This window comes from Pongo abelii, chromosome 10, assembly GCF_028885655.2.
Source record: "Pongo abelii isolate AG06213 chromosome 10, NHGRI_mPonAbe1-v2.0_pri, whole genome shotgun sequence".
NCBI lineage: Eukaryota > Metazoa > Chordata > Mammalia > Primates > Hominidae > Pongo > Pongo abelii.
This window is the reverse complement of record NC_071995.2, coordinates 41355878-41369633: the sequence shown is the minus strand read 5'-3', so window position 1 is coordinate 41369633 and position 13756 is coordinate 41355878. Positions and strand designations below refer to the sequence as shown.

General features: G+C 38.0%; 1 protein-coding gene across 6 annotated transcripts in view; it reads left to right on the top strand.

The window, feature by feature from the left end:
* PUS7L (pseudouridine synthase 7 like) overlaps positions 1-13756 on the top strand; it is a 43288-nt gene that overhangs the window by 18736 nt on the left and 10796 nt on the right. For all 6 annotated transcript variants that reach the window (XM_024257421.3, XM_024257418.3, XM_054527157.2 and 3 more), the window contains 2 exons: positions 2426-2507; positions 4153-4433. In XM_024257421.3, coding sequence (XP_024113189.1) covers positions 2426-2507; positions 4153-4433 — 363 coding nt within the window. The remainder of the gene's footprint in view (positions 1-2425; positions 2508-4152; positions 4434-13756) is intronic.

The window sequence follows — 13756 nt, the reverse complement described above, 5'->3', positions numbered from 1 at the left end:
AGGAGAGAGAGAGAGACAACAGATACCACAGTGTCTTTTATAACCTAGTCTCAGAAGTGGCATACTTTCACTTCTTCTGTCTTCTGGCCACACAGACCAACCCTGATAAGTGTGGGAGAGGACTACAACATGTGTGAAGACCAAGTGATGGAGAGCATTGGGGGCCATCTTAGAAGCTGGTTCCTGCAGCTAAAAAGCTATATCTTCTTTCCTTTGCCTGAAGCACCCCCTCCCCAACCTGTATATTCTTTAGGTCTCAGTTTAAATATTCTCATTCTACTCCCCAAGAAAAAGTGAATTCCTCTTATTTTGTGATCCTGTATCATCTTGGGCTTCCCATCTTAAGTTTTATTATATTTTATTGTTATTGCTTATTTAATTTTGTCAGTAGGCAGAAAGTTTTAGTTGAACAGAGACCATGACTCTTTTACTCAGTGCTCTGTCCCTAATACCCTATGCAGTACCTAGCATGTGGCAGATACCTAATGATATTTGTTTGAATAAATGAATACTGTAAAAGAAAATTGAGTGGGAAATTGGGTCAAATCACCTATTTGAGATCCTTTCCTACTCTAAGACACGTGCTTTAGAAATAAATCCCAGTGCTAAAGACAGTGATAAAATACATGAACTAGTAGATACCATTTTTTAAAAAAGGAACATCTTTTAATCTATTTAGGATTTAAAATATTAAATTTGGCAACTTTTTCATTAAGATTTTGGCAATTATTTTTAAGTCCAAAGAATTCAGGAAATTGAGGGCACAAATGAAATTAAGGGCTTGCCATTCCCCTCTGCTTGCTACTTCCCTATTTTTGTCATGTGTGTTGGTCCAGTCTGAAATTTATGTCATTATTTTTACCCTTGTGTTCTTAGCTCAATAATAGAGATAAAGGATGACAGAACTGTAGGTTGTCTGTCAATTGCCAATGACAATAGAATTTATACTGTGTACTTACTTTGATAGTACTCTCGATATAACCTCTTCTCCAATTTTATGTCTCTCTTTATCTTTTGTCTTATGAATCCTTTTTGGTTTTAAGGGAGAACCATCTTTTATATTTCCAGCATCCTTTTCTTCTTCAAGGACTTCTAAGTCTTGAGAAATAAAAAAGCCAGTTAAGATATTTGTGGTGAGGCAGGAGTATCACAAGGTCAGGAGTTCGAGACCAGCCTTGCCAATATGGTAAAGCCTGCCTCTACTAAAAGTACAAAAATCAGCCGGGCATGGTGGTGGGTGCCTGTAGTCCCAGCTACTCAGGAGGCTGAGACAGGAGAATAGGTTGAACCCGGGAGGCAGAGGTTGCAGTGAGCTAAGATCACGCCACTGCACTCCAGCTTGGGTGACAGAGCGAGACTCCGTCTCAAAAAAACAAACAAACAAAAAAGATATTTGTGGCTGTGAAATGGGTGAAACATAACATTAATTCATTTAATCCTAACCTGAAAGTTATAGCTGTGTTTTCTTTGGAAACTTCTGAGGCTTCTTTTTTTAATGTTGTCTTTCTGAGCGATTTTCTTTACTTTTGTTCTGGGAGCGAGGCATTCTACATCTTCAGAGCTACTTCTTTTCTTCTTCCCTTTTTTAACTCAGGTAAGTTGGATACTGAAAATCTTTCTTGTTTTTTTCTTTTTCCTTGAGGGTTGCTTTTTGAGTTCACTAGTTTCTACTTCTGAGCCCTCAGAGTTGTTCTTGATCTTTCACTTTACAGCTGCTTGCATTTCTTGTGTCCATATTTAACTCTTTGATCTGGACATTGTCTTCCTTTTTCATTTGCGCTTTTTTTTTCTTTTTTCTTCTGTAACAATACAAACATTGGTTTAATTTTACTTCTACTCTAGCCATTTAAATATTAAGTATTTTCAAATACATCTATTTAAATATTAAAGAAATATTTAATATTTATTTTTAGGCCAGAAGGGGCTCAGTTTTCACTCTTAGGAAATATGGTACGTTTTCTTGGTGCTTCTTCTGGTGGGTTGTTAAGAACCTGAAATGATTGCAAAAAAGTTTTACTATTTATAATACCTGCTAATTTTTTTGCTTTTGGAAACAGTTTAAAAATAAAGGTTTAATACATTTAGCCTAAGCTTTTCAGAATTCTTATACCTTGCTAAGAATGTCAATACATTTTAACTTTAATATTTAAAAAAATGACAAAAGTAAAATTATGGAAGTGATAGGGAAATACTTTTTTCTGTCCATAATATTTTAAACCTATATATAAAATTCTTTCATGCAGAAGGCTTATTTCTACATTTAACATTGACTGTTTAATTTTTGCAAGCCTAAAGAGAAAATTGCAGCATCAAGTATAATTATTAAATCCCTATTCTTTTAGGATGCTAGAGAATTTGCATCTTTTTTTTAAGAAAGTAATTTGACATTTTTATTAACACATGTTTACTTGCTTGATTTTTTAAGATGAAAGCCATAAAATTGTTTCTTACACCAGAAGACTTGGATGATCCTGTAAATAGAGCAAAGAAGTATTTTCTTCAAACTGGTATTTACATTTCTTTATCCTGTACATAGCCATGCAGATACAGATACACACTATAAATGTTCTGTCAGCAGGAGAGCATTTATTGTAACATAAATGTGATAAGAAATAGATTATAGTATATTATATACTGAATACTTTTATTACATGACTTAGGCACTCACTTCGTTTTTGGTCAGATTTGGAAGTTTTTTTTGTCTATGCTAACTCTTGTCTAGGGGTAGGGGCAATGGGAGAAATAGTTTCTTAGTTTTTTGTGGCTGAAATCCTCTGAAGAGAGAGAAGTTCCAAATTCTAATCTGGCACTGATGGCAATATAATTAATTGCAGCTGGGGGAGATACAAACACAAATAAATAAAAGTTCATTTATGATATTCCAAACTTTACACATTATTTTCATTCTAGTTGCCAATTAGCCCTGTCAGTTTTTAAAACTTTAGGTCAATATGATGGAATACATATAGAATGCTTGATGAAAACCACTAAGGAAAAGTGGTTATGAGTATGGCTTGAGTCAGACTGCATGGGGTTAACTCTCAGCTTTAATACTTCCCAACCGTATGATCTTCTGCAAGTGATTTGACGTCATTGTGTTAGTTTCCTTATCTGTAAATTGAAGCAAATCACAGTACCTTAAAGAGTATTATGAGATTTAGATATGCCCTTGGAATAATGCCTCGTGTGTACTGCATACAGATAAATATTACCTTTATTTAAATAATATTATTTATAATATTATAAATATTACCTTTATTTAAATAATAAAAACAGCAACCACACCATTTCAGATTCATTCAGATATCTGACCGACATACTGAATTTCACTTACATTGAAATAAAGGATGTCAGTTTTCAAATATTTATTTATTATTTTTAATTATGTACATATTACATATGTGCAGCTATTCACAGGAAACTAGTATTTTTGCACCACACCACAATGTGTAGACAGTGTGGACACTTCTAACTCTTACGAGTAATTTAAGTAATACTAAGGAAAATTCAAAGTGATTTGTTAGTGTCTGTTGTAGAGTCCCGAGATGATAATTTCCTTATGGCAATGATTCTTAAACATTCATGTGCATAAGAAACACCTGGTACATCTATTTCAATGCCAATTCTAAGGCCATACCTGAATAAGCACCTTTGTGGTAGATTCCAGTCATCTACATTTCAAAGTGCATTTGTGAGGCATAATAGTGTGCCTGAAGGCTCCAGATCTCAACCCTTTCTTAGTAAAAAAAATGTGTTTATGTCCAGAATAGCTCTTTAAAAAACTCTAGTCTCTGCTAGCTCAGCAATTAAATTATTTAATCCTTTAGGTTTTTTGTTTGTTTGATTTTGTTTTAACAGTCCTGTGAATAACTTCATTAGTTTATCTCTATTCTGAGGTAAGGGACTTTAGTAAGCTATTACTAATGTTGGATTCTTGTCTTTTTTTTTTTTAGTAGCAGGGAAAGTGAAAGTAGGGCCATATTATGCTTATTATTTTTTTAAAGCTCTTCAAGTGTAGCTAGGTTTAACTGAAAGTTGAATATCATCTTAATACCCATGTTCATTGCCTCAGTTTGAGATTAGAACAAGAGCCTTTATAACTGGCCTTTAAATAAAAGTGGCTAACTATACCTGATTTACCCTTTGTTTCAGAGGATGCTAAAGGCACGCTTTCATTGATGCCTGAATTCAAAGTGCGCGAGAGAGCATTGCTGGAGGCATTGCACCGCTTTGGCATGACCGAGGAAGGTTGTATCCAGGCATGGTTCTCTTTACCCCATTCCATGCGCATATTCTATGTTCATGCATATACCAGCAAAATTTGGAATGAGGCGGTATCTTACAGACTTGAAACCTATGGAGCAAGAGTGGTGCAGGGTGATTTGGTCTGTTTGGATGAAGATATTGATGACGAGAATTTCCCAAATAGTAAAGTAAGTATCGTTCCATCAGAGTTTTCCAAAAGTAGTTACTATACCAGAACATGAATTTTCAAAAGCCCTGATTATAGAAACACTTTAAACATACCTGTAATTTATTTATTTGTACTTATATTTACTCATCTCCTGCTTCAAGTCTGCTGTCACTTTAGGCTTAACACATGTTGGTAAATGGAAAGATAAAAATAGTGGTATGGAGTGAAAGATATATAGGTAGTAAAGCTTCCTTTAAAAAACCCATTTTAAAAAAGATTACACAAATAATGCACAAAACAGCCCATAAAAATAAAAATCAAGGCCAGGCGTAGTGGCTGACACCTGTAATCCCAGCACTTTGGGAGGCCAAGGCGGGCGGATCACGAGGTTAGGAGTTTGAGACCAGCCTGACCAACATGGTAAAGCCCCATCTCTACTAAAATACAAAAATTAGCCAGGCGTGGTAGCACACGCCTGTAATCCCAGCTACTCAGGAGGCTGAGGCAGGAGAATTGAACCCAGGAGGCGGAGGTTGCAATGAGCCGAGATCACGCCACTGCACTCCAGGCAGGGTGACAGAATGAGACTGTGCCTAAAAATAAAAATAAAAATGTTATAGATGAGGCTGCCATCCCTGCTAGTGTCCTAATGTGATTCCCTGTGCTTCCTCCAGAGACTCAACCTCTGTTGTTTGTTATGTGTCTTTCTAGACCTTTCTGTATGTTTTCACATAAATATCCATTGAAAATCTATTTTTATTCTATTAGTTAACACTGAGAAAAGAAAAGGTAGAACTTAGAGACTCAAAACTTAAAATATGGAGAGGAGAAGAATATTATTTTTATAATGGTATATGGAACATGTAATGTGTGTATTTCTTTTATAGAAATGTGATTTTATCTAAATATGATTCATAATTTCCTCTTAACAATGTCTTAGAGACATTTATATTAGTGAAGTTATAATATAGTTTATATTATAAAGTTTGGTGCTTCCATTTCCTCCTTGTCCAGTTTATTTATTTATTCATTTTTATTTATTTATTTATTGTTATTATTATTATTATTTTTTGAGACAGAGTCTCGCTCTGCCGCCCAGGCTGGAGTGCAGTGGCACAATCTTGGCTCACTGCAAGCTCTGCCTCCCGGGTTCACGCCATGCTCCTGCCTCAGCCTCCCAAGTAGCTGGGACTACAGATGCCTGCCACCAGGCCTGGCTAATTTTTTTGTATTTTTAGTAGAGACTGGGTTTCACTGTGTTAGGCAGGATGGTCTCGATCTCCTGACCTCGTGATCCGCCCGCCTTGGCCTCCCAAAGTGCTGGGATTACAGGCATGAGCCACTGCACCCAGCCATCCAGTTATTTTTATCTCTGTCAGTTTGAACTAATGAAACTGTGTTCCATAAATCATGCAAGGAAATTCATTTGATAGTACTGTAATGCAAAAAGAACAAATTATTATTCTCTAACTTTATCATAAGTCAGTCTCAAAAATTTTAAAAATTAGTGAAAATTTGAATAACACTTTCATATGTAACATAATAAAATCATTGAATTTTAGAGAAGAAAAGGATTTTAGAGACACTCTTTTTTAATTCCCATTTTATAGAAATGAAAATTGGGTCCAAGATTGGAGAGTAGACAGATTCAGAGTCACACAGGTAGTGGAATTAAAAAGACCCAGCTGCCTAACTCCTAGCCCTGTTTGGTCTCTACCAGAAAAATCATGGAGTATAGAGAAGTAGTCTGTAGTGAGAACTAGAACATGATCCAGTTTTTCAAAAATAGAGGTAAAACAGACTCTGAACTCTACATAAAGGAAACTTTATCTAAATTAATGTCAGAATTCTTGACATATTAATTAAGGTTTTTTGGTTTTAAGTAATAGAAACCCACCTCAAACCCACAGTAATTTAAAGAAACACGGGAATTTATTGGCCCTCATAACTGAAAGCCCATGATTGATTCAGGTGCAGCTGTATTTGGGACACAAGTGTCCTAAACAATCTCCTTTTTTTCATCATTCAGGTCTGCTTTTCTCTGTTAGACCCATTCCCAGTCTAGCTTACACCTTTGGTGACAAGATGGTTATTAATGACTCTAGGCTTATTTCTCACCACTCTAGACTTGCTTCTCTGCAGAAAAATGATTTTTCTTTCCCAACAGTGTCAACAAAAGCTGTGTAATTGAGTCTCAGTGGCTAGGAATGTCGTGGCCTGGATCATATGTACAGAACCAAACCAGAAAGTGTGAGCTGCAGTATGTGATTGATTAAACCTGCATTCCTGGGGCTCCTTCCTGGGACCCTAACCCACATCTGGTGCCTGGGAGAGGTCCCCTGGAAAATGAGAGTGCCGCTACTTGAAAAGAGGGAGTAAGGATTGCATAAGCCAGAACATCAGATGTCAGCTTCACTGTTTCATTAAATGGATGAATAGGCAAAAACTGCAATTACTTTTGCTCCAACCTAATAGGAAAGAAATGATAAGAAAATGGTCACTAGGAGGCAGCATATGTTAATAAGAATGGTAATTTAATTGAGATACAGACTCAAACTCTGTGTGAAAAGAAATCTAGTAGCATTATAAGTTTTATTTTACCTCATGTGGGGGAGAAGAAATATGTCAATGATCCCCTTTTGATAAATAATAAAAAATCATTATCATTTCTTAACACCTCCCAGGAAACATGTCCATTTAAATATTGGAAATCACACTAATTAGTAGGTCATCCATTTCTAATTCAGATTTTTGGAAGTTAAAGATTACTTTGACAAGATACAGCAACAATTTTTGAAATGCATGAGTTTTATAAGACTTCTTCATTCAGAATAACATTTACAAGGATAGTTTTGTGATTGGAATTTTAGCTGCTTTCTTTTTGGAGCTATAGGAGAAGAGAAAACATTTTCTCCTACATATTTTGCAGAATTTCCTTTTATGAGCAGCAAAAACAATGTTTCTATATATTTTGAGATCGATCACTTATTTTATTAGTTAGCACTGAGGAAAGAAAAGGCAGGACTTAGAGGCCCAAAATATAAAATATGAAAAGGAAAAAGAATAAAATTCATAATAAATGGTGTATGGGGCATGTAATATGCATCTACAATTAAAAATTATAGAAAACTAATCTGATTCCTCATTTTGATAGGATTACTAGACTAACAGATGTATCTACATTTCAAATCACTTGGTAACTTTTCTTTTTTTGTGTGTGTGTGGGAAAGATGGAGAAATGTGAGTTAGACAATTAAAAACAGGTGAATTTATAGTTGGGGAGCAGCCATACAAGGGAAGCATGTTTGTTCATGAATTGCTGGATATCAACCTGGAGGGAATTCTCTAAAGACAAAGCATGGTGTTTTATACCTGACCATGTTTATTCAATGTTTTCATAAATTACTTAAATCACAGTATGTAGGTATATTTCTGACTCTGTGAAAGAGAAAAGGCTAGAAATCATGATGCAAGAGAGATCATAATTCCATGTAGTCTGTCTCTTGTATTTTGATCAGATCACATCTGGAGCTTTGTATCTGTTTCTGAGGGCAGTCATTGAAAGAGGTTAGTTACCAGTAAACGAAAAAACCCCAAATTAAGAGTGGAGCCAAGATGACCAAATAGGAACAGCTCCAGTCTGCAGCTCCCAGCATGAGCGATGCAGAAGACAGGTAATTTCTGCATTTCCCACTGAGGTACCGGGTTCATCTCACTGGGGAGTGCCAGACATTGGGTGCAGGACAGTGGGTGCAGCGCACCGTGCGTGAGCCAAAGCAGGATGAGTCATCACCTCACCCAGGAAGTGCAAGGGGTCAGGGAATTCCCTTTCCTAGTCAAAGAAAGGGGTGACAGATGGCACCGGGAAAATCAGGTCACTCCCACCCTAATACTGCACTTTTCCAATGGGCTCAACAAATGGCACACCAGGAGATTATATCCCACACCTGGCTCAGAGGGTCCTACACCCACAGAGCCTCGCTCATTGCTACCACAGCAGTCTGAGATCAAACTGCAAGGTGGCAGCGAGGCTTGGGGAGGGGCGCCCACCATTGCCCAGGCTTGAGTAGGTAAACAGAGTGGCTGGGAAGCTTAAACTGGGTGAAGCCCACCACAGGTCAAGGAGGCCAGCCTGCCTCTGTAGGTTCCACCTCTGGGGGCAGGGCACAGACAAACAAAAAGACAGCAGTAACCTCTGCAGACTTAAATGTCCCTGTCTGACAGCTTTGAAGAGGGCAGTGGCTCTCCCAGCACACAGCTTGAGATCTGAGAATCAGCAGACTGCGTCCTCAAGTGGATACCTGACCCCCGAGTAGCCTAACTGGGAGGCATCCCCCAGTAGGGGCAGACTGACACCTCACACGGCCAGGTACTCCTCTGAGGCAAAACTTCCAGAGGAACTATCAGACAGCAGCATTTGCAGTTCACCAATATCTGCTGTTCTGCAGCCACCGCTGCTGATACCCAGGCAAACAGGGTCTGGAGTGGACCTCCAGCAAACTCCAACAGACCTGCAGCTGAGGGTCCTGTCTGTTAGAAGGAAAACTAACAAACAGAAAGGACATCCACACCAAAAACCCATCTGTATGTCACCATCATCAAAGACCAAAGGTAGGTAAAACCACAAAGATGGGGAAAAAACAGAGCAGAAAAACTGGACACTCTAAAAATCAGAGCGCCTCTCCTCCTCCAAAGGAACGCAGCTCCTCACCAGCAACGGAACAAAGCTGGATGGAGAATGACTTTGATGAGTTGAAAGAAGAAGGCTTCAGAAGATCAAACTACTCTGAGCTAAAGAAGGAAGTTCGAACCAATGGCAAAGAAGTTAAAAACCTTCTTTGGTTTTTAACTAAACCAGACCTTCTTCGGTTTTAACTAAAAAAATTAGACAAATGGCTAACTAGAATAACCAATGCAGAGAAGTTGTTAAAGGACCTGATGGAGCTGAAAACCATGGCACGAGAACTACGAGACGAATGCACAAACCTCAGAAGCCGATGCGATCAACTGGAAGAAAGGGTATCAGTGACGGAAGACAAAATGAATGAAATGAAGCAAGAAGAGAAGTTTAGAGAAAAAAGAATAAAAAGAAATGATCAAAGCATCCAAGAAATATGGGACTATGTGAAAAGACCAAATCTACGTCTGATTGGTGTACCTGAAAGTGACGGGGAGAATGGAACCAAGTTGGAAAACACTCAGCGGGATATTATCCAGGAGAACTTCCCCAATCTAGCAAGGCAGGCCAACATTCAGATTCAGGAAATACAGAGAATGCCACACAGATATTCCTCAAGAAGAGCAACTCTAAGACACATAATTGTCAGATTCACCAAAGTTGAAATGAAGGAAAAAATGTGAAGGGCAGCCAGAGAGAAAGGTCAGGTTACCCACAAAGGGAAGCCCATCAGAATAACAGCTGATCTCTCGGCAGAAACTCTACAAGCCAGATGAGAGTGGGGGCCAATATTCAACATGCTTAAAGAAAAGAATTTTCAACCCAGAACTTCATATCCAGCCAAACTAAGCTTCTTAAGGGAAGGAGAAATAAAATACTTTACAGACAAGCAAATGCTGAGAGATTTTGTCACCACCAGGCCTGCCCTAAAAGAGCTCCTGAAGGAAGCACTAAACATGAAAAGGAACAACCGGTACCAGCCACTGCAAAAACATGCCAAATTGTAAAGACCATCGAGGCTAGGAAGAAACTGCATCAACTAACGAGCAAAATAACCAGCTAACATCATAATGACAGGATCAAATTCACACATAACAATATTAACCTTAAATGTAAATGGGCTAAATGCTCCAATTAAAAGACACAGACTGGCAAATTGGATAAAGAGTCAAGACCCATCAGTGTGCTGTATTCAGGAAACCCATCTCACGTGCAGAGACACACATAGGCTCAAAATAAAGGGATGGAGGAAGATCTACCAAGCAAATGGAAAACAAAAAAAGGCAGGGGTTGCAATCCTAGTCTCTGATAAAACAGACTTTAAACCAACAAAGATCAAAAGAGACAAAGAACGCCATTACATAATGGTAAAGGGATCAATCCAACAAGAAGAGCTAACTATCCTAAATATATATGGACCCAATACAGGAGCACCCAGATTCATAAAGCAAGTCCTGAGTGACCTACAAAGAGACTTAGACTCCCACACAATAATAATGGTAGACTTTAACACCCCACTGTCAACATTAGACAGGTGAATGAGACAGAAAGTTAACAAGGATACCCAGGAATTGAACTCAGCTCTACACCAAGCAGACCTAATAGACATCTACAGAACTCTCCACCCCAAATCAACAGAATATACATTTTTTTCAGCACCACACCACACCTATTCCAAAACTGACCACATAGTTGGAAGTAAAGCACTCCTCAGCAAATGTAAAAGAACAGAAATTATCACAAACTGTCTCTCAGACCACAGTGCAATCAAACTAGAACTCAGGATTAAGAATCTCACTCAAAACCGCTCAACTACATGGAAACTGAACAACCTGCTCCTGAATGACTACTGGGTACATAACGAAATGAAGGCAGAAATAAAGATGTTCTTTGAAACCAATGAGAAAAAAGACACAACATACCAGGATCTCTGGGACACATTCAAAGCAGTGTGTAGAGGGAAATTTATAGCACTAAATGCCCACAAGAGAAAGCAGGAAAGATCTAAAATTCACACCCTAACATCACAATTAAAAGAACTACAAAAGCAAGAGCAAACACATTCAAAATCTAGCAGAAGGCAAGAAATAACTAAGATCAAAGCAGAACTGAAGGAAATAGAGACACAAAAAACCCTTCAAAAAATCAATGAATCTAGGAGCTGGTTTTTTGAAAAGATCAACAAAATTGATCGCTAGCAAGACTACTAAAGAAGAAAAGAGAGAAGAATCAAATAGATGCAATAAAAAATGACAAAGGGGATATCACCATCTATCCCACAGAAATACAAACTACCATCAGAGAATACTATAAACACCTCTACGCAAATAAACTAGAAAATATAGAAGAAATGGATAAATTCTTAGACACATACACCCTTCCAAGAGTAAACCAGGAAGAAGTTGTATCTCTGAATAGACCAATAACAGGCTCTGAAATTGAGGCAATAATTAATACCTTACCAACCAAAAAAAGTCCAAGACCAGATGAATTCACAGCCGAATTCTACCAGAGGTACAAGGAAGAGCTGGTACCATTCCTTCTGAAACTATTCCAATCAATAGAAAAAGAGAGAATCCTCCCTAACTCATTTTATGAGGCCAGCATCATCCTGATACCAAAGCCTGGCAAAGACACAACAAAAAAAGAGAATTTTAGACCAATATCCTTGAAGAACATTGATGCAAAAATCCTCAATAAAATACTGGCAAACTGAATCCAGCAGCACATCAAAAAGCTTATCCACCATGATCAAGTGGGCTTCATCCCTGGGATGCAAGGCTGGTTCAACATACAAAAATCAATAAATGTAATCCAGCATATAAACAGAACCAAAGACCAGAACCACACGATTATCTCAATAGATGCATAAAAGGCCTTTGACAAAATTCAACAACCCTTTATGCTAAAAATTCTCAATAAATTAGGTATTGATGGGATGTATCTCAAAATAATAAGAGTTATCTATGACAAACCCACAGCCAATATCATACTGAATGGGCCAAAACTGGAAGCATTCCCTTTGAAAACTGGCACAAGACAGGAATGCCCTCTCTCACCACTCCTATTCAACATAGTCTTGGAAGTTCTGGCCAGGGCAATCAGGCAGGAGAAGGAAATAAAGGGTATTCAATTAGGAAAAGAGGAAGTCAAATTGTCCCTGTTTGCAGATGACATGATGGTATATCTAGAAAACCCCATTGTCTCAGCCCAAAATCTCCTTAAGCTGATAAGCAACTTCAGCAAAGTCTCAGGATACAAAATCAACGTACAAAAATCACAAGCATTCTTATACACCAATAAAAGACAAACAGAGAGCCAAATCATGAGTGAACTCCCATTCACAATTGCTTCAAAGAGAATAAAATACCTAGGAATCCAACTTACAAGGGATGTGAAGGACCTCTTCAAGGAGAACAACAAACCACTGCTCAAGGAAATAAAAGAGGATACAAACAAATGGAAGAACATTCCATGCTCATGGGTAGGAAGAATCAATATCATGAAAATGGCCATACTGTGCAAGGTAATTTATAGATTCAATGCCATCCCCATCAAGCTACCAATGACTTTCTTCACAGAATTGGAAAAAACTACTTTAAAGTTCATATGGAACCAAAAAAGAGCCAGCATCGCCAAGTCAATCCTAAGGCAAAAGAATAAAGCTGGAGGCATCACGCTACCTGACTTCAAACTATACTACAAGGCTACAGTAACCAAAACAGCATGGTACTGGTACCAAAACAGAGACATAGACCAACGGAACAGAACAGAGCCCTCAGAAATAATGCCGCATATCTACAACTATCTGATCTTTGACAAACCCGAGAAAAACAAGCAATGGGGAAAGGATTCCCTATTTAGTAAATGGTGCTGGGAAAACCGGCTAGCCATATGTAGAAAGCTGAAACTGGATCCCTTCCTTACCCCTTATACAAAAATTAATTCAAGATGGATTAAAGACTTACATGTTAGACCTAATACTGTAAAAACCCTAGAAGAAAACCTAGGCAATACCATTCAGGACACTGGCATGGGCAAGGACTTCATGTCTAAAACACCAAAAGCAATGGCAACAAAAGCCAAAATTGACAAATGAGATCTAATTAAACTAAAGAGCTTCTGCACAGCAAAAGAAACTACCATCAGAGTGAACAGGCAACCTACAAAATGGGAGAAAATTTTTGCAACCTACTCAACTGACAAAGGGCTAATATCCAGAATCTACAATGAACTCCAACAAATTTACAGGAAAAAAACAAACAACCCCATCTACAAGTGGGCGAAGGATATAAACAGACACTTCTCAAAAGAAGACATTTATGCGGCCAGAAAACACATGAAAAAATGCTCATCATCACTGGCCATCAGAGAAATGCAAATCAAAACCACAATGAGATACCATCTCACACCAGTTAGAATGGCAATCATTAAAAAGTCAGGAAACAACAGGTGCTGGAGAGGATGTGGAGAAACAGGAACACTTTTACAGTGTTGGTGGGACTGTAAACTAGTTCAACTATTGTGGAAGTCAGTGTGGCGATTCCTCAGGGATCTAGAACTAGAAATACCATTTGACCCAACCATCCCATTACTGGGTATATACCCAAAGGATTATAAATCATGCTGCTATAAAGACACATGCACACGTTTTTTTTTGGTTT